This window comes from Typopeltis vanoorti, chromosome 15, assembly GCF_054136105.1.
Source record: "Typopeltis vanoorti isolate ZY-2024b chromosome 15, IOZ_Tvanoo_1.0, whole genome shotgun sequence".
Lineage (NCBI taxonomy): Eukaryota > Metazoa > Arthropoda > Arachnida > Uropygi > Thelyphonidae > Typopeltis > Typopeltis vanoorti.
In genome coordinates, this window is record NC_143563.1 from 66968179 (window position 1) to 66990096 (window position 21918).

The 21918-nt window shown below is 32.7% G+C and overlaps 2 protein-coding genes across 3 annotated transcripts in view; one reads left to right on the forward strand and one right to left on the reverse strand.

Annotated features, from left to right (window-relative positions):
- Nucleotides 1–1179: 1179 nt before the first annotated feature.
- Nucleotides 1180–11624, reverse strand: LOC150098841 (uncharacterized). Its single transcript, XM_090405886.1, has 6 exons — nt 11409–11624; nt 8768–8854; nt 6444–6544; nt 6054–6149; nt 4080–4247; nt 1180–2693 (listed from the first exon to the last, which is right to left on the reverse strand). Exons 1-6 carry the CDS (start codon nt 11445–11447, stop codon nt 2354–2356), a joined length of 831 nt encoding a protein of 276 aa, XP_090262012.1. The 5' UTR covers nt 11448–11624; the 3' UTR covers nt 1180–2353.
- Nucleotides 10011–21918, forward strand: part of LOC150098842 (CUGBP Elav-like family member 4) — a 913499-nt gene continuing 901591 nt past the window's right edge. The window contains exon 1 of one of the 2 annotated variants that reach the window (XM_090405883.1): nt 10011–10079. The gene's annotated coding sequence lies outside the window, so the exon portion shown is untranslated. The remainder of the gene's footprint in view (nt 10080–21918) is intronic. The other variant, XM_090405882.1, reaches the window with a different exon arrangement.

Genomic DNA, 21918 nt, shown 5'->3' on the forward strand with positions numbered 1-21918 from the left:
GGAAATTTAGAAATGCTACAGTAATCACATGAATATTTGTCTATTGGCAATTTTTAACTATTATTATTATACATTTGTTACAGCGCATAATTCAGGAAAGCTTCATTTACAGATGTGATTCTTCAATAAAAATTTACTTGTGGCACACAATACAAATTATATTACTGTTATTATATATATATATATTATTATACACCTGGGAGGGGATAATTTTAAGCTGCAGTGTAATTGTTTAGAAAGGATATAATCCACCACACACCAAGAAAGATACAAAATTAATGGTAAAAAGTTAAAGGGTAAAAATTATGTGATTATGTTTTTTTAACCATGAAAATTGGAACTAAACTGGGGCTGTATTTTTGAATCTCATCTTTATTCATGTGCTTGTGGATCAGAGCACTCACAGCAACATGACTCACTTTTGATGACTTCATATATATTACTTTTTTTTGATGCTGCACATAATACTTCAACTGATGGTTATCTGAGCTGCAAACGCCATGCTAAGTCATCTGCTATTTCAAAAGTCTAATTTTTCCATTATTGTTGATACTGAATATTTTGGGAGGATATGCTTAACATTTTCTTTTAATTTATCTCAGCATTTTATTTTTTATTGGTTCCAAAAAGCACTTCAGAATTTCTTACAGTTAAAAATTTCCTTTGGCTTATTTCTGGTAGCAACATTCAGAGAATTCAATACAAACAATCCATATGCATCTTGAGCTAATCTTGCAAAAGGTATTTGACTCAAATATTTTATCTGGTTAACAATATTTCAGTTCTATTATATATAAATTAACTTTAGTTAGAAATATCTGGAATTTGTATATCTACATACTATTCCCATTGTATATTTTGTAAAAAGTATTTTAGTTTTGTTCCTTTGCATTTTACTTGTAAATGCAAACAAACTAAAAAAAAAATTGTATCTACCATATCAATTTTAGTACAAATCTTCAGTCGATGAATATGACCATTCTGGTCATGTCTCAATTTTCTTTGTATTCAGGTAATTTTTCTGAATTTCATCACTTAATTTGTAGAAATTTTTAATCACAATTTACTTTTTTTTGTTTCACCATGAAGAAAATACAACACATTAAAAATGTTGGTAATTTTTTTTTTGCTTTTGTGTTAAGAATGTTTTAATTGATAATTAATGCTCAAACATTTATTTTCAGTATCATTTTATTTTGAAATTAATTATAATTACAACTTTTCAGACAATGATTTTATTTTATGATATTAACGCAAAAGAAGTAATGAAAGTATGTCAATGCCAAAATATGTTACGGGGACATAAATAATGTACATTACACATATGTAGGACAAATATGAAAATGAATGTCATATGACATGCAGTGAAATAAATTACACTTCTAATTATATATTAAATTCAGACATATGTTAACATTTTAAATATTGAAGGGAAAAGGTCTATATATTCAGATCATGATTTGCTTGAGAACAGATCAGTTAATATCAATGTATATTTCAGTTTTGGATAATCTATTGATACAGGAACCAAACTATGCATTTATGTTGTATAAATATCAACAAATGATTATATATATATATATATATATATATATATATATATATATATATAAATTTATACATAAATTTAAATTTGAGAAAAGTGGGTAAAACAGAAATTTAACATGAATTCAATTTAGTGAGTTTAAAATAAAAAAAATCCACTTGTTGAATTTTGAGTTATTTATATCAAAAAGAGTATGCAAAATAGAATTTACAAGCAAGACTGAAAAGTTCTCATGTGAATGTTGCAAGCAACAAACACAGTTTATTTAAAAATATCTATGCCTATACGGGAACAAAATTTAAAGTATTCCAGTATTTATTATGGCACTAATAAACAAATAACAGTAAGAAACTTAATTCTTATTATTTTAACTTCAACTAATTCTTATTAAGAATTAGTTGAAGTTAAAGAAGAGGGAAATACTAACATATTAATGAAAGGATAAAAGAAAATTATGAAGTTTAACTTTTTTGAAATCCTAAGTTTGAAATGCAACATTCACATTTACTGAATGATTTTCTAACACTTTTTTTATCCATATCACAAATTATAACATTATTCAGGTTTAAAAATAATATTAGTATCAATTTTCAATACATAACAAAACATTTGCAGGGTAGTACTTAATTCGACAAGAAGATAGAAAAATTCATTACACTAAAATTTACAGCCAGGAAGAATATGCCCTTAGAAAGAAATGTGGGTGAAAGTCTTTGGAAACAGTTCCATCAAGTTTTAAATAAATGCTTTTAATTATTTACACAAATTTACACATTTCATACACATTAAAATCATGAGTGGTTGATTTTAAAAACATGGTACACCCTTCATTGGTTTTTCATCTATCAGCCATTGGTCATCGCTTATTCTCGCAACAAGAACTTTTTCTGAAAATGAAACTCTTTTTGGAGTGGCCACTTGTTCTGCTTCTGGTAAACTACTATAGCTATCTATACTACTGCTCATGGATGCATCACTTTCTAGTGCAGAACCTATTATGATGCTGCTTAAGATACTTCTTCGACATGGTACAGGAAGACTTTGTGGAGGATTATGATCTTCACATTTAGAAACACGAGCCATGGTTGAACTAGGCTGAGATTCCAATTTTGTATTTCTTGCCATGCCAAGTGAAAATTCAGTATTGCTAAAATGAGATAAAAATTAATTATTGTAGTAAAAGAACAAAATCTTAGCATTCACTAAATGTACAAAATATAATCATCTTAATATTTAAGTATTTTGAAATTTACAGTTTAATTTGGTGTGTGTGTGGGGGGGGGGGGAAGTGAGGTACAACATTCAGATTGATTAGACATTTAAATCTAATTAATGCTCTAATAGAGCAGTTAATCCTGTTTGCTTAGTGCATTACAGCTGTCAATTGCATCTGTTGTAGGTTGTCTATTCATGATTTTAATGAATTATTTAAATACTTTTATTTAAGTAATTCATTGCAAGATGCACTTGTATTTACTTTTCCCTATGATGTGTTAAGCTCAGTGGCCTCTCATAACCAACTTATATGGTTATTTATACACAATGAAAAAACCTGAGTTGATAAGAGAAAACCTCAGAGGAAAAATCATGCCACATTTATGAGACGAGCTCTAGCTGAAAGTCCTTAAAAATAAGATTAATGTCCTAGATGGCACTGAAATCGGGTCTTTCGACTAAGGAGCACTATTAATACCAAAAGAGACTCACTGCAGATTTATGGTTGCCAAAAACTAATATCTACACACCTTACTCTAGTGAAAACAGTCAAGAGTAGTGATTCACCTACATACAAACTAGCAAAATATTTAGTCCAGCACTTTCTCTTATCACTGGCAGTAACCGCTCTTATGATAAAAATTCTGTAGACTTTAATTAGCCTCTCCTTTAGCTGTTAACGTTTCTATAAAAGGAATACCTTAGAAACTAATTCACTCTTCTCACTTTGAATCTGCTTCATTATTATGCCTCCTGGCTTATTTTATCTGGTAAGCCAAAACAACCCACTCACAAGACATTACAATGTTGCTATTGGCTCTTCTCCCTCTTAGCCTTCTCTACCTACCCATTCATACAATGTTTTGGAAAAATATTGCCTCAGGCAGTCTCTCTCTCTCTCTCTCCCACAAATCTATCATATGGCATGCTACACTGATGTGTTCTCTATGTGCTTTTACAATGAATAAGTTAATGTGTTTTTGCACACTATCACTCTAAAATCTCTTTTCACAGAAAAACCATAAATGCCTGTCTTTTCTTGATACCAGTCACATGTCTATTCAGTCCTTACTGTTGTTGTTTCCTTACCAAAGGAAACTTATTCCACAGTGACAGGTTATTGTGGGATTTCCCTTAGCAAATCAAGTTTATTATCATATTGGTGAATATTTAGGAACTGTCACTAAACAAATAACATTTCACATATAAAACTGGAAGAATCCACTTACTTTCATAACAAATTTAATTCAACAAGTTTTATATAACATTTTTCTTAATGTACATAATAATAATAATAATGAAAAAAAACTGATCATACCTCAGTTCACTAAGGATAGAATAAGAAGAAACACGGCGTCTTAACCCTTGTATTGGTAAGTCTGGCATTCCTTCACGGACCTCTTTTTCTATGCGTACCATTCCAAGTTCAGTTTGTAGGAAAAGGTGAACTGACTTGTCAGATAAATATATAGGGATTTGCAGTAACCTAAAAATATAAATGTTATTGAATTCTCTAATGATTTATTTACTTAAACAATAGCAAATATTCCTTGCTTCACAAGCAAGAACTTTTTTTTAAGAGCATTAATGTTTCTTTTAGTTAATAGCAATTTAAATTCAGTATAGCAAAAAGATGGCTGTAAAAATAAAAAGTTGCATAAGACACAAACTTAACCTTTGTATAATTATGTTTTATACATAAATTTGGCACAGAAAACTTTGTAGAAAGAACAAGTTTTTTCTGCTCTTCTGGGTAATTAGCAGGCTTAAACAAGAACTTTGTTCCTGAACTTCTATATAAAAATGTTACTCATTCAAAAAACAATTGTAACAATGTAAACAATTTTTTTATTTTATTTTTTAAACATAGGCAGTCATTATTATTACCAAGTGGCCATCAAAATCAATACCTAGGACTCGCTTATAAGATGCTGAATCTTGTTATTCAGTATTGGTAAAAGGTTCATTAATACCTCAAACAGAAAATAAGAACTGGTTCTTATATTCTTTGTTGCAGATAGTGCAACCCATTAATCCAAAATCAAAAATACTTGCTATGAACCCATTATGATTATTACTGATTTTTGTAGCAGTTAATAGATATGTTGATCTTTAGCCTTGTCCAAGAATGGAAAGAACAATATCTACTTTTGGAACAACTGAATGCCAAAATTAAGCATTGGATCCGCTTTCTGTAATGACAATTCTTAGAAATAAGAGCGGATTAAGAGTTCTATTCCATTAGTCAAAGGCAAATGTATTGGCTTTAACGTGAAAGTGAGAAACTATTCAATTTGGGTCACAGGGCAAAACTAAGTATTACATAACTATCTCTACATGTAGTCCAGAACAAAGCACTAAATAATTTTGAGCACCTTAAGAAACAGTAAAGTATAGGTTCTGAAGATGAAGTGCTTGGTTTTAGCAAAGAACATTACGTGCATTTTGAAGCACTGCAACACATTAAAATAATGTCCTGCAAAAACAGGCAAACTTGCCAAAACACCACATGCAATTTACATGTGGTGTTCTGGCAGTTAATCCTGTCTAGACAGGATTGACTGCTCTATCATAATCAGATTTCTAAGAAGCTAAGTTTCTTGACCATGACATATCATGGAGTCTAATAAGAATTTTTTTTTTATACTCTAACCCAAAAGGGAGTAAGGAGCAGTATCTACTCTAACTTTGAGAAGTCGGTAGCAATTCATTTTTGCTGCCTCAGGATTAGTGTGATCTCTGGCCAAGCAGACAATATAAGGTCATGATAGATAGCTTTCACTGCCTAATGTTCTTCAATGCTAGATTACTAATAATATTGTGTTAAATCATGTAAGTTATATGGTGAATTTCTCTGAGTTGTGTCATAAAAAAAATAATTGGAGTGGGGAAAAAACTATACTTATTTGTCAAAAGATAGACTAATTTAGGAACCAGCTCAAAAAAGCCTAGACAAAGTTCCTCTGGTCAGTGATTATTACTGAACTTTTCTTTCTCATGTTGATCAAGCATCATGGATATTACCATGAGGATAGGCAGACAATCTCTTGAAATAATGTTTATACCGATATATAATACAGATTTTGTTTTATAAAATAAGGTTAAGATTAATATTAAATTAATATAAAATGAATTAATAAAACAATTAATATAAAATATAAATAATTGTACATAACAATCATATTAGTGAATAGTGGTTAATTTTGATAGTTGCAAATTTATTTCTACTTACTATTCTCTTATAAGAACTAAACATTAATTAAATATTAACAGATAAAGAAACAAAACTTACTGATCTAAAAATATTTGTAATCCTTGCTTTCTTTTTTCTATAAGTTCAGGACTCAGCCTATTAAATATCACTTTAGGAGGTAAAGCAGGTGGTTCACTGAAAATAGAGAAAAATCATTATTTAAATTTCTTTCCAAGAGGATTACAATAAATTTCACAATGCAAAGATTTATTTGTGAAAATATTCTAAAAGCTTTTTAAAATACTGAACTGAACAGTTCAATTTTCAGAGTTATATGTATATTCTTTCAAAGGATTTTGACAAATGCCATTACGTATTTACTTGAACAGCAGTTAAGGCCAATTGGGATATTGGAAAACTTTAATTAAGCTGCAAGAAAGTTTTATAATGCATTATTCTCTGAAGCTATCAAAAATTTATTCTACTTACATAGTTGGATGATGCATTTTTAAAAGTTTCCTCAAGAGCACAAATTCTGAGAAGCGGCGATGCACACATGTTGTTGGAAAAGAGAAGCAAGGATTGTTACTCTGAAAAAGAAAAAGAAATTGGATGAGTACTATGTGTGTATTTTATACACATACACACACTGTCATTTAATGTCAAATGATTAATGTTTTTGTATGCATAATATGCCATGTTACACATACTACTTTGAAAGCACACATTTTCCAGTAACTGCTATGAACTGTTATGTAGCAGTATCTCAAAATAGTTAGCTTTTCTGTGATTCAAAAATACTGCATACAGATGCCAGTGTCATCATTTATTTATTTAAGAACATAGTAATAATTCATTTTTCAGTATCTATTTACAAATTTTGCTGTAGATATTGTTATATTTAATGTTTCTGAAATTAGTATTAACTAATATAATTTAGCAATATAATTAACACAGCATACTAGCTAACAGAAAATGCTTTTATGTGGCTCAATTATCTTCAAGGAAGGAGAGACTGTAAATTCACAATTTACAGCATATTTCCAGATTTCATTCTTTCTTACAAAGATCTTTACATCTCATTAACATATATATTAATGCCTTATTTATCTAATATAAACTCAAACCGGCTTTCAAAAGTAAATCATAAATTACTAGGTTTCTTTCTACTTTGAACTCCATTCTACAAAAAAATCTCAAGAACTTCAACTAGTTGTCTGCATTGAAAATGAAATAAATACATATAGCACATTACTAAATCTCAGAAGACTTCAGAATTATAAGATGCCAGTTAACAAAAATAGTGATTTTTAAAAAAAAATTTATTAAGACAGTATCCTGTTTATTTTTTTTTAAATTGACACGACATTTATAATATATTCACATACAATACATTTTTACAAAACTAAAAATTTATTATTTCTTTTGATGAAATTCATAATATCTGAAAAAAATTGAAACACAAATTGGAAAAAATTATATGAAATTTCTTGAGTAGTCTCCATTTAAAACAAAACAAGTTAATCACTAAAACACGGCATTCATAAATCAAAAAACCCAAGTTCTCTGCTTTTAAGAAGGAAGGAAACAAGAACCATTACATAAGGCCTTTTCAACTGAAGAAAATCGAGACCATTTTGAATGAAATGGTCTCAATACAGAGATATAAACCAACAAGAAATAGTATGGTATAATTAATTCTTTTATGCATGTTGGACAAGCATAAAATACTCCTCACAAACAAACAAACTTAATTTGTTTGTGTAGGAACATATTCAGAGCCAAGTTATGTGATATGATAAAAAATGAGTTGAGAGAACATTTTCTGATTATTCTGCACGTAAGGTGGCCAGTAGAAGTCTCCTTCCCTTAAAAAAAAAAAAAAACGATGACTATTGCATACTTATGTATGAGCTATCATTCATCAGCAAAATCAAGAAATTTTTTTCTGACTACTTGCAAAACATCTTTCAGTTTCTATACGTTCATATTCTATACACATTTCTTCATAAGCAACTACCAATAACAATCTGAATGTAGTAATAATTAATCATTTTTGCTCACTTTATTACATAGTGAGCATGTGATGACATTTAAATTGAATAACTTCATTACTTTTACAAAGTAACCAGCTTGCCTGCAAAATAATTTTTTAGATTTACAGACTGTTTTAAAAAGAAAACAAATTACACTATAAGAAAGACTGGCTATAGCATATACAAAAGTTGACAACGATGCCAAAATTTCCAACTTCCTAAAGATAACAGGGATAATCAATAATTTTCAAACCTAACCAAGTTCAAAAGCATACAAAAATAAGAGTTATAAAGTTCTGACAATACCTTTTCTATTGAACAAAAGTGAAAACTCCAGGAAATGCTATCGGGGGGGGGGGGGGGTAATAGATCAGTAAAAGATGAAATGTATAAATACAGAAAGAAAGAAAGGAACTAAATTGAACCTATCAAAAGAATGTACAATTCAAGACTACTGAAAGAGATACTCCAATATCACCCAGTTCGAGGACAAAAAAATCAAGGGCGACCAAAGAAAAGATGAAATGAGACTATAATAGGGGCAGTTGGGACTAAATCCCTTAAAGGATGGTGAGAAGGTATGGGGGGGGTCAAATTCCTTCTATGGAAACTTTCCATAGTATATATTAAAAAAGTATATATAATAAAGTATTTCTATAGAAGGACGCTGACTGCCTTCTTCTATTATTAACAAAATGTAACAAAGTAGTTTAGAAGCAACTGGTATAATAATGCATTATCACTACAGTTTATACTGTACGTTATTCATATACATACCTCCAGAATAATTGTATAAGTTGTATAGTGGCCATTCTCCTGACAAAGTCGAGTAACAGGTCTCAGCACCTTAACCACGGTTTCCACCTGAAATTCACAACATAAATATATTACTTAGAATGAAACCAGTAGAGTTAGTTACTTTATTTACTTACTGTTTATGACAATGATTATTTTTTTTTGTGGGGGTGGGGAATCTTACATAAGGCCTTTTCAACTGAAGATGAAGACTCCATTAAGCCTCCAACTTGAGGCATGAAAACTATTACTGACTTATTAGAATAATAATAATCACTGAAATATTTAGAATTGACAAGTTCATTTGACCATATGGCATCTGCAGATGTTCAATGAACAGATGATGATGGGAATCTTAAGTGTTCATAAATTATACTCATTGAAACTTCTAATAATGAATCAGACAGACATGTTAATTATGGGAAATTGTATTTAAAACATCCTGGTGTCTGTCTCCCATACCAATGAGTTCTTAGTCTATTTAGACAAAGCAACCTTTGGTACTTCTAGGCATACTATTTGCCAAATTTGGTTATGATCCTTTGGGTTTAGACAACAAATGATATGTGATACAAACATGAAAACTCAATAGATATGTGTTAAGGCTTAAAGGACCTCATGCTGGACTTCATACAGTAAAAAACAGCACTGAGAAAGGATTAAAAACACCAATTCTTCCAATATTGTGTTAATAATCACTGACAATGAGTATTAGTCACAGACAGGCAGACATCTTCAGTGAGTTTTATTTATTTATTTATTTTTTATTCTACTTGGCCTCCAACTTGATTCCTGAAAACTATTACTGACTTATAATAATAATCACTGAAATATTTAAAATTAACAAGTTTAATAAATTCTCCAATTTCTATTTTTCTTTATAATATAATTCTGAGAATAAGTATTGGTGACAGAAAAACCAAATATCCATCATTTATATAGTATTGTTTAGAATATATAAATTTCATTACAAATACTTGTTTTTATAGTTATTTGAATCATTTGTCGGGAGACTTGAAGCAACTAACGACCGAGGCTTAAGTTATACTCACTATCACCCTCTTGATATCAGTAGTTATGAAGTTATGCTATATATTACCTAAGAGCATAATTGTTCAATGTGCAAATACTTGCAGATTATGAGAATAGTTAATAATATAATTATTTGGTTATACTTTTTATTTACTTTTTAGTATATAAATCACCATTTATTTTTTCCTCCTAGGATTTTAGTAAATGGGACCTGCTAGAAAACAATGTTTAGGTATTTTCTGGAAGAAACTAACCACCTAATGTAAGTATTAATGCCATTTTTAATGGCACTGGAGTCATAAGACTTAATTGTGAGATTCACTTTAATAACAATGCCATGCCTTATTCAAACTCATTTAAAGTTTGTGCCTGGTGGGCAAGTGAAATGCTAGGTAACATTTCACTTCCCCACCACTCTTCATATAATGATGTACTCCTTACTCATATTCAGTCCCTTAAATAATTTATAGGGAGGGCACCACCACCACCTGATGCCCTGTAGCAGATCTCTTTTGCATCTGAGTCCCTCATGTACTTATGGTGCAATCATTTTTATTACCTACCAGCCTATAATTAGAACTTTTAATTGGTCATACTGCTGTATTTTTCTCCTTGAAGATAGTGCGGTATTTCTATTTCAAACTAGAAATGGCCGCACATAACCTACATAAATGTTAACATTAACATGAATTTAATTTATTCTTTTGTGTGCACGTTAATTGATCTATTATTGTAAATTGCTGCACACAGCAAGCATAGGACAAACTATAGTAAATAACATAATTTGCAAATGCCACAGATATTTAGCACGCGGATATTCCGAGCATGAGGACCAGAGGTCGACTTGTTGATAGTGGCTCACGTGTTTAATGACATGGGACTTGCGATCACACATACCAAGAATCAAACGCTTATCTCTTTGGACTAGAGTTCACTTTCAGTTCTCCTAAACACGCATGTAAGTTTATATTTACGTTATTTTATCAATTCCTGAAATCGTCATATAACTACGTGTACAGGTTATAAATCAATTGAAAGAAACAGTAAACGAAGACATATCTAATTTTATCAATTCGGCAAATGTAAAATCATTTTATGATAAATATCTAAAAAATTTCAAGGAAAGTTAATAAAAATCTCCCAGAGGATTTTAATACAACCGTAACTTTTATAAGTATAACCAAGTAGAATAATAACATTTATATAAACATAAATGGATGGAACACGTTAAAGAATGAAAATAGAAAGATTACCAAAACAAGCCATTAGGAAAAAGAAAACCAGGACGTCCTCTTAAAAGGTTCAACGATGACTTCTAACGCCGGAACAGGCCACGCTAGGCCTAAATCCTTGATATGCATAGTGATGAATAACAAGACCCCCCCACACACACACACCCCAAGAAAAAAAAAGAAAAAAAGGCAAGCTTAGTACTATATTTGTGAAGAGCTTCCAATGAACTTAAATCATTATACCCTATTGTTATATGAAATTGCCAAGCATTCATCTGGATCGCAGTACAATGGTTTCCAGTGATTAAAATTAAAAGAAATAATTACAGTGAACATAAAGTTAGCAAAATCTGGCTTACCGTTGGTTCTGAGTCGACCTCTTCGTTCGGCATAACCATGTTTCGATCTTTTATGAGCACCTTGCTAAAATTCACGTATTGAGAAAAGCACAACGATCAATATATATATTTTTTGAACTGGTTCTTTTCACGCTTAATTGAGCCTGCGTATGTATACGTGGATAATATACTAAAAGTCACGAATACCGCTCTAGCTTTTTAACGTTCTCTTATATCCTGAATAATCACAGGAGAGAGGACTAAATACTCTTTGATAACAAATCTTGTGACTGCGTCTAGCGCCACCTATAAAGTTAATTCACTACTCTCAACTAGTATTATAATTTTCTTATCGATGCGTGACGAAACCATGTTATTCCAATCAAGAATGATAACATATTGTATATTTTTACCGATATATTTGGCAATATGTGTATATGTGTGTAAATAAATAAATTATTACATTATGTCATGAACATTTGCAAAAGACCAAAACCAACTGCGCATGATTCGGATAAAATATTTGCATGGATTAGATCTGGAGTACCAAGCATTTACGCATTTAATCTATTATTTATTAGTGTATTAGTGCATACTCGTTTGCATAATCCATAAAGTGGATTATACAAATCCATACTCTGTTTAGTGTATAGCTTACCTCATCTCATATAGTCAAGTGATAGATATTATACTTTACCAGTTGTATGTGTTTGCTGTTTATTTTTTGCCTATTTTGCGAGATGAAAAATCTCCGTTTTTTTGGGGGGGGGAAACCTTGTGTAACGATAGACTACATTTCACATCCATTTCAATGGCCGATCTGAATGTTTCTTATTTTCTAGACGGGATTTCAACCAGATCTTTCCTAACAAGCATCACTACCAACCGAGCTACGGAGGGTGGCATTTAGTGTATATTTGTGTTGTTTTTAATTATTGTTATTATATTAAGAGCTTCCATAGCTCAGTCGGTATATACGAAGCCCTTTGGTCGGAAAGCCTGGGTTCGATTCCCGTCTGTGTCGTGAGGAAAGGTGAGTTAACCGGTCTCATACGGAGGTAGGGGACTTTTTCACCCTGAAACTCGGGTTTTTCGTCCCCTAGAACAGGAAAACCAGCTCCATGAACTCACGCATCTACAGACATAGGACACTCTCGGAATAAGGACTGACCGACCTATTCCGTGGGATTTCCGTTGTCGAATCGTAAGAGGCTATTAGGCCTAATACGCAAAGGAAGAAGAAGATATTATTATGAGATACCGCAGAGTCCAAGGGACTCCTCCATTATGTGTGCACTCCAATATTGAAGTGCACATGATCTTTCACCTACACCATCTACCTCATCAATAGTGTTTTTTGTTAAATTGCGTGTATTCCTTGGCTGATTGGCTTGTATGTGGGACAAAAAAAACGAGTTTGTAGGAGAAAAAAACCCTGAAACACCCATAGGAAATCGAAAACTCACCTTCAGTTGAAAAAGTTCATGTAAAGATTCCTCTCACCACGACAAGAATCAAAAACTCAGACTATTTTTTTTGTCGAAGAACTCAGTGTCCTGTCGTTTTTCCAATCGTGCTACCGAAGCGCTATGCAGACTGTAATTGATAAATTGTGGAAAAAGTGTTGCGATTTACGTGAAATATGAACGAGCAGATTTAGATTAATTAGATCTCATATATATTCCTACCCTAGCACAATTATCACATTCATATAGTATTAAAATTCCTTAATTATTCATAGTGAGTTAGACCTAGATTTTAATCTGATTGTACCTTGACCTACTACTCCTGAAAGTTCTCTGTTGACGATAATGATAATAATATATATATATAAAACATTGATACATAATAATAAGAATGACATTATACAATTTAATCTGAGCCAACTGTTCTCAGCAAAGACTGACTTTTTTCTCTTAAAATGTGGGATTTTTTATTTTATTTTTATTTTTACTGCTGAAAGACCAACATATCAATATGAAAATCTTCCATAGATAAACACAAGGTTGGGCCGGGAAAGTATGGGAAAAGTACAGTGCGGGCTGGAGTTGCTCTCTGCTCTCCTGGTATAAGTCTTCTGAAACGACAGCGGTCAGTGATAAAATGACTAAGCGTTTTCTTTATTTCTGCGCTTCCGCAATGCATTTCACAAAACGCATAAGCAAGTATTGGATTCCTTTTTCCCGTCTGTCCTTAAGCACGTAATTCGTACTTTGTCAGAACATATTCTTTCAAAACTTGGTATTTTAAATTCTTACGAGGAAACTTCTTTTACGCCTTTCAATTTTTGTTTGAAAGAGAGAGAGAGAGAGAGAGAGAGAGAGTCGAACGATTTGCATGGGAATGAAGGATAGGGAGGAGAAAACATGATGAATTTATATACGGAACCTGTAACTCAGCAAAAATGTCATAGAACTGACACTATTTCAGACAGTAATACTAAGGTTAGGAACACAAGGTAGTGGTGGAAGCTGTCTACTTTACTTTTGTAACCAGTAAGCTAACAAATCGTTGGTAGAAGTGACCTCAGTTATCACTGGTGAAGAAGGGTAGCGTTGACTGCCTACCATTTTTCAAAAGTTAAGGTAAAAAGAATCCCCCTGCTCCCTTCGGAGAATAAAAAGCAGAGGATTTATTTATATTATTATAATTTGTAAACACTATGCATCTTAATGGCATCTTTATATAAGCCAAACATGGTATGACTAAGTATGTTTAAATGTCTGCATTTCGTTACCAAACATTTGAGAGAGAGAGAATCAGTTTAAGGAGTACTCCGACCTAAGAGCTGTAAACTTCTTTTTATGCAACATCACAGAGCAGCAAAATAGGGCATTAGTTAAAAATAAAATAAATTCTTGAACTCCTTTTTATTCTTAAAAAGGGAGTAGGGGGAATCTTTAGTCATACTCAACGTTTGTAAATTGCCGCTGAGCAGCTGGTCTGCACTCTTACTTGTGACCATGAACTGAACTTAACAGTTCAATTCGTGGTCACCGATGATTATTGAAGACTTCAACAGAGAGAGAGAGAGTCCTCCAGACTTCGATCTGTTCTCTAAGTTGAAATAACAACTCATGTCCATTGACGAGGTTTCTACCGAAGTGAACCGACTTACCAAAGCACATGGACAAAAAATTTTGCTGACCGGAATACAAGACCTAACTAAAACATTGGGAATCGATGATAAGATGACAGAGAGTTATATTGAAAGCTTTTATATATAATTTGTTAAATACCTCTTTGTGATAACAACAGGAATGCGCAGAACTTTTGAAATGAAAATACACGCAGAAGTCATATACTGTATTTCCAATATGTGAAAACTTGTATATAGAAAGGTCGAAGCAATGCAGAAGTCTCTTCTGGGTATGTCTCCCACTGACGAGACTTCAATAAAGGTCGCAAGAGTTGGGGTAGTGTCCCTTCCCATAATGCACAGCATTATACACACTCGAAAGGATGCGTGATACGCATTATGGGATACTAAGGCAATTAATGTGAAGTTATTAGCTTCTGTGTACGAGTAGCTTAGTCGTGAAGGTACTTCGCACAAACTTTGTTTGCGTACAATTGGATAAAGGATTAAACCAAGAATACATATATATATATATATATATATATATATATATATATATATATATATATATATATATATATATATATATATATATATATATATATATATATATATATGTGTGTGTTAAAAATACCAAGCTATTTTAAACCTGGTTTTACTCCATTTCCCAAGTAAGCAAACAGACAAACAAGTCAAGTTTGCACCTGCACGTATTGGAAATCTAGTTGACCTTCAAAGTAGTGCAAGACCAAGGCAGCTCTTGGTAAAAGTAGCATAAGCTCTGATCACTAATCTTAATATTTGCTCTTAATGCAAAGCACATCTCCTGGAGGAGATGTATGATGTTTTGTATTAAAGGCAAGGGGCCACTACCCAGACTGGTTTCGACCTTTATTGAGGTGTATTTAAGTAAAGACCTCTCTAAAAATTAGGACGATCCCTAGACCGTCCAACTCAGTGTTGTTCCACTCAGTGACAGACTCACTCCGTCACCGAGAAGAACTTCTCAGCGTTGGCTCTACCCAGTGGCAGGCTCACCCCACCACCAGCCAGAGCCATAATCTCAGCGATGATCCTACTCAGAGACAGGCAAAAACCTATCCCGAAGCAGAGCCTCTCAAGGCCAGCTCCCACCAGTTCCGACCCCTATCGAGATCTCATCAGTGGGAGCCAGGCTAGAAATACCAAGATTTTAGTAATACAGAGCTTATAAGTATTTTACTGGATCAAGTTACCATAAAGTGTTTTAACCTTATTAAATAAAAATCTCAGGAGTAGATATAAATGTAGAAAGTATTTTACCTTGGGTATAATAAATGTTAAAGATACCAAGCTATTTTAAACCTGGTTTTACTCCATTTCCCAAGTAAGCAAACAGACAAACAAGTCAAGTTTGCGCCTGCACGTATTGGAAGTCTAGCTGACCCTCAAAGTGGTGCAAGACCAAGGCAACTCTTGGTAAAAGTAGCATAAGCTCTGATCACTAATCTTAATATTTACCCTTAATGCAAAGCACCCAAGGTAAAATACTTTCTACATTTATATCTCCTCCTGAGATTTTTATTTAATAAGGTTAAAACACCTTATGGTAACTTGTTCTAGTAAATTACTTATAAGCTCTGTATCACTAAAATCTTGGTATTTCTAGCCTGGCTCCCACTGATGAGACCTCAATAAAGGTCGAAACCGGTCTGGGTAGTGGTCCCTTGCCTTTAATACAAAACATCATACATCTCCCCCAGGAGATGTGCTTTGCATTAAGGGTAAATATTAAGATTAGTGATCAGAGCTTAATCTACTTTTACCATGAGTTGCCTTGGTCTTGCACTACGTGCAGGATCAGCTAGACTTGCAACACTTGCAGGCGCAAACTTGACTTGTTTGTCTGTTTGCTTACTTGGGAAATGGAGTAAAACCAAGTTTAAAATAGCTTGGTATTTTTAACATTTATTATACCCAAGGTAAAATACTTTCTACATATATATATATATATATATATATACGTGTGTGTGTGTGTGTGTGTGTGTGTGTGTGTGTGTTTAGAAATATAATATATATATATATATATATATATATATATATATATATATATATATTTATATATTTATATATTTATATATATATATATATATATATTTTTTTTTTTTTTTTTAACAATTAGTAATAAGTGGATCTGTCTATTTCGTGACGGTATTTAAGGTTGCTGTGGCCCTTAAGCTATAACTCTTAAGAGGCTTCATTTTAGTGAGTAAATTTCTGGTTTAACGGCCTTTCGAAGACTAAAGCGTAAATCTGGCGCTGGTCTACTTAAACACGAATATCGTTGTGTTGACTTATCATTTTTTATCATAAATATTACAGTTAATGGGCAGTCTGATGTCGACACATTATCTAATTAGTGATGTGCTGATATTTTTATTCCATTAATCTGCCTTGTTCCTTTATAACAATAAAACATGCTGTTTACTGATGCATGTATGTTCATAATTTCTCATGGAGGGATGATTATTTTCTGCCATTGTGAAATATAGCCAAGAGACTATATGATTGCAGTGTCAGAATCTAAAATGAGGATGGAACTGAAGTACAGGCTGCTAAAATGCTGTGACCTGAAATATTAGTTCCACTTTCATATTAACAGGCACGTTAGCATTTCTGAACATATCCTAAGCCAATAAGCATTAGCCCATCAGAATGGAAGAAATAATCGAGGAATGAACTAATGGAGGCAGAAGTCGAGGTGTGGTGTCCACACTCAACCGAAGAAAGGTCAATCTCCGTGATAAGTGTATACTAGGCATTTACTAGATGATCTATAAATTTCATCGCCTACAGTAATTTCTCACCTTATCGGATGCTTGAAATAGATAAAAACCATGTTAGGATACAAAAACCTGGTACACTCTCCCCATTTTCTTCTGAATTACATCGGACGTCATGGAGACACTCATAATTTTCTTCTTTATGAGACTACAACTCTAAAATAGTTATTTTGCAGATCGACCGCTCTGTAGTATACCATACGGAACCTGGTAATGGTAACAGTTTAGGAGGCTTTCAGATGGTCATTTTGGTGAACAGTCTTATTGCGACTAACCTGCCAGGTAATACCAGGAATTACCGAGGCTGGGATTTGGCCTCAGCCTTAGTTGTTTCGGCGGTAATCCAAACTAACCAACAATCTTCAGAATAAAAAAAAAAATTAAAAAATAATAAAAATCCACAAGCTGCACCACCATTTGCTTCGCCGTGCATCTATAACAGCCGCCATTTGGAACTATTTGTGTGCTGTTTTTTCATGACCGACCGCAGCCCACTCACTACGGCGTATGGTAGAACTAGAGATTACTACTGTCCACTGAGTAACGTGTAAAGCTTTGTTAATAATATTTTTTTCTTTCTCCTCAACTTTCTGTCCATCCATGATATTAATGTATTTAGCAATCTCTCATGCTTGGATAATAAAAAAATTCGACTTAATAAAACTTACGATTATTCCAGATGCTATTTCTCAATCCGAATAATACAAAAAAAAAAAAAAAATATATATATATATATATATATATATATATATATATATATAGAGAGAGAGAGAGAGAGAGAGAGAGAGCTTGTCTTAATTTATCAACGGTAAGATAAGCCATCTTAATAAACTTCGTTCAATGTTAATTGGCCGACAGTTAAAAAATTTGTTTGCTTAATCTTAACGTGTTCACCGGTTGATGTAATCAGTCGTTCTTATAACGAAATAGGTTTGGATCTAAACTCATTCTTTGGGATTAGGTTTCATCAGCTGATTATCAGTAGATTCCTGATAGTTATTTTTAATTTAGTGTATTTTATTTTATTTCATTCATTTTAATGCCATTCCGAATCAGAAAATATTGCAGACCTACAATACTTTAGTACCATGGTTGAGATAGATTAGACAAACCGAAACTCGTACTCTGCATGTCAGTCACAACCATTTTTAGGCCACCAGTAAGCAATGTGGAAAAGGAAAATCATCCTTTGGATTTTATTGGATAATGAACATCATTTACCACTTAACTTTTTATTTATGTAGCATGTAATGTCAGTGAAAGTTATGTAAATAAATCCTATAAATCCTCTAACAGTTTTTATTCCCAAAGGAACAGGTGGTGGTCTTTTTAGCCATAAATTTTCGGATGATCAGTGGGCAGCCGGTGTTTACCTTAGCTTTCACTGATAGCCATGCCCAAGACTCCGATGATTTCATAAACATCAGGAGTGAGATACGGCACAACTGTCGTCATTTATCTCATCACCCTGTGGCTCAAAATCCCAACATATATATTATTGTATGAAATAGGAGTTCTCCAGTAGATTTTCTTAAGTTGTGTGGAAAAACTCGAGGTTTCCGAAAGAAAAATCCATGCTTGCCTGTGTCAGAAATAGAGAACTGGTTGGAAAAATAAATAAATAAAGGCCTAGAAAAAGTTATTCTAGTTAGTCGACAACAAGAATCGAACTTATAGCCTGTGTTATTTATTATTATTATATTTTTAAAGATTAATTTGCATGTGATGAGATAAGTGGCAGCAGTTGTGTGCCGTATCTCACTCCTGATGTTTATGAAATCATCGGAGTCTTGGGCATGGCTATCAGTGAAAACTAAGGTAAACACCGGCTGCCCACTGATCATCCGAAAACTTATGGCTAAAAAGACCACCACCTATTCCTTTGGGAATAAAAACTGTTAGAGAATTTATAGGATTTATTTACATAACTCACTGACATTATATACTACATAAATAAAAAGTTAAGTGGTAAATGATGTTTATTATCCAATAAAATCCAAAGGATGATTTTCCTTTTCCACATCGCTTACTGGTGGCCTAAAAATGGTTGTGACTGACATGCAAAGTAGGGGCTTCGGTTAGCATCCATCACCCCCATTTCTGCTAAACCCGCAATAAACAGCTGTCCAACATCTACTGTATTACAGTTGAATTTCTAACCCACCGAAACTATTCTCATATATCTTTCATTCTGTTTACATCTGCTCTCTGGAATAACTTCCCTATGAAGTATTCCCTGAAGGCTACTAATCTCCAGCTCTTCAAAAAGAATATCAACGGATATAAATTGTAGGAGTGATATCAAAAATAAATAAATAATGGTCTTTCTTGCAGTCTAGCGCTATGGGAGCAAAAGCCACAATCATTTCCAACACAGGCACCTGGTTGCGTAGTAAAGCATACTGCCTCTTGCATTATTCTTTGTATAGAGTTCATACTTGTTGACTTATTGAAGAGACATGCCATTTGTATTATAAGTAAATAAATAAGAAACGATTTCAGAAATTCAAGGTTTTTATGGCATTTCTTACATGCATTCTTTTATCATTCAGACCTGCACAGGTCATTAACGGTAGTTTTATAACTAACATTATTAAGATGTTTCAATCCATATACCGATACCTCAGAAGAATATTATTTTTAATACAAGTCATGTATTGTTAATTCGGATAGCCAAACGATGATCCAAAAAAAAATATATATATTCTAAAAAAATCCAAGGCACGGTCCCAAGACCGTGCCCCGTGCCTTGAGTGCCATTGAATGTAATGTTTTGTTTAGTTGCACAATATTTATATAAATTCTAAGAAAAAAGAAAAACAAAAAACAGTTATTGTTTTTCTGCTCCCAGTCCTTATTCACGGGGTTTCTCTCATAAATGGAAATACCTCTAGATGTTTCAATAATATAAATATATTCATTGAGATATCATTTCATTTCCCTAATCTGATTTGTGCGGCGGTTCAGTGGAAGATATTTCTTCAATATTCAAAAGCAGATTTAAAAAATCACGTCTCCATAATATCGAAGATTCATTAATATCTGCAGGAAAACTCTAGTATTAGTAATCTATGAAGTTTAAATCTAGTTTGAGCAAATTTAGTTAATTATGCCATGTTGTCACTGCATTCGTACAAGATAAAGCTCAATCTCTTTTATGAGTCACGACTCACAAAAATTGACCATTGTTTTCTAGGAACGGTGGATGAACGAAATTAACAACTATAACACACCAGCCTCGTTGCCTTAATTGCATTGGCCGTAATCAACCCAACCGACGAACCTATCGAAAAACAGAAACAAAGTACATGACAAAGGTCAGTAATAAAGCGATAGAAAGCGGTCTGAAGAGGCTTGTAGGAATTTGCTGATAAAACAAGCAAAGAAATGGTTGTCGCTATTTCATATAAAGATATAGGACGAATAAGACTAATTTTTGTAGATTTTTTCATTTTTTTTGCATATAACTAGAGCTTAACTCTGAGGTTTGCATATTGCAAAAATGTGCCCTTTAAGATCATGCTGTTCAGAAAGTTATTACTAACTCAGAGCACTCGTAAAGGACTGATCTGCGGCTAAAGCGGCGATTGAACTACGCCTGTCAGTTCTGTACTGTCTAGCCCGCCACATTGTTCTGTGTGAAAAAAAAAAAAATCTGAATTTGACGGATATGCACTAGAAAAAGAAAAAAAACCCAGAGAAGACAGCTAAGACCATGTGCAATTAGATGATGTTCTATGTCCACAATAAATTCATAAAGTCACGGACTTGCATGGTATCCCCAAAAGATCAATGTAGTGGAGAAGACTCTCTATAAAGTTAGCATAATTTAAAAATTTAATTTAAAAAATTAATTTTTAATTTTAAAAATTAAATGTTTAAAAATTTTAAATTAAATTTAATTTTAAAAACCTTAAATTTGCTAAGATTTTTTCAAGAAGGAGAGTTGTAGAGTAGAGTGCTCTCCCTCGAAGAGTCCTTGGAAGTGTAACGTAATAATATTATTATTATGACTTTTTTTACATAAGAGGAAAATAAGCAAGTCACCGACTTACTAAGAATAGAGTTACGCGAATTCGTACATGCGCGGTTGCTATATACGCGGCTGAATAGTAACATCCTCTTATCAAGGTGCCACTTCGAATATTACAGATGGCTTTCTTAGTAAGCTGATGCACAGTGTCATTTGTTTGTTTGTTTCTACGTTGAGCTCAAGTTCTGTGTTGTTAGTGAACATAGGGAAAACAATATATAAACTCTAAATATGCCTGAGAAATATAAAAGTGATGAGAATAAAGACATGTAATCGCATTGGTAAGAAGAGGCGCGATATAACTATGGAGATTCAAGTAGATATTATTAAACATAAAAGAGTAATAAGTTCGTAGACATTACACGAGCTTACGAAATGGATGAATCGACTGTTAGAGCTATTACGAAAGATAAACTTCACATTATGAACACGAAGAGTTCAACTAATGCAATTAACAATCACTTCCAAGGGGAAAAAAAAAGCATATTAATAGAAGAAATGGGGGGAAATATTGGGATTTGGATTGAAGATATGCAGCAACGAATGCCGACAAGTGCAAAATCAGTTTATAGCATCGTAAGGGGGGGGGGGTCGAAC

Coding starts and splice junctions, on each gene's coding strand:
- LOC150098841 (XM_090405886.1), bottom strand. CDS start 11,447: ATGGTTATGCCGAACGAAGAGGTCGACTCAGAACCAACG. Junction 4,248..6,053: donor TTACAAATATTTTTAGATCA/GTAAGTTTTGTT, acceptor TTATATTTTTAG/GTTACTGCAAATCCCTATAT. Junction 2,694..4,079: donor TCTATCCTTAGTGAACTGAG/GTATGATCAGTT, acceptor ATCTCATTTTAG/CAATACTGAATTTTCACTTG.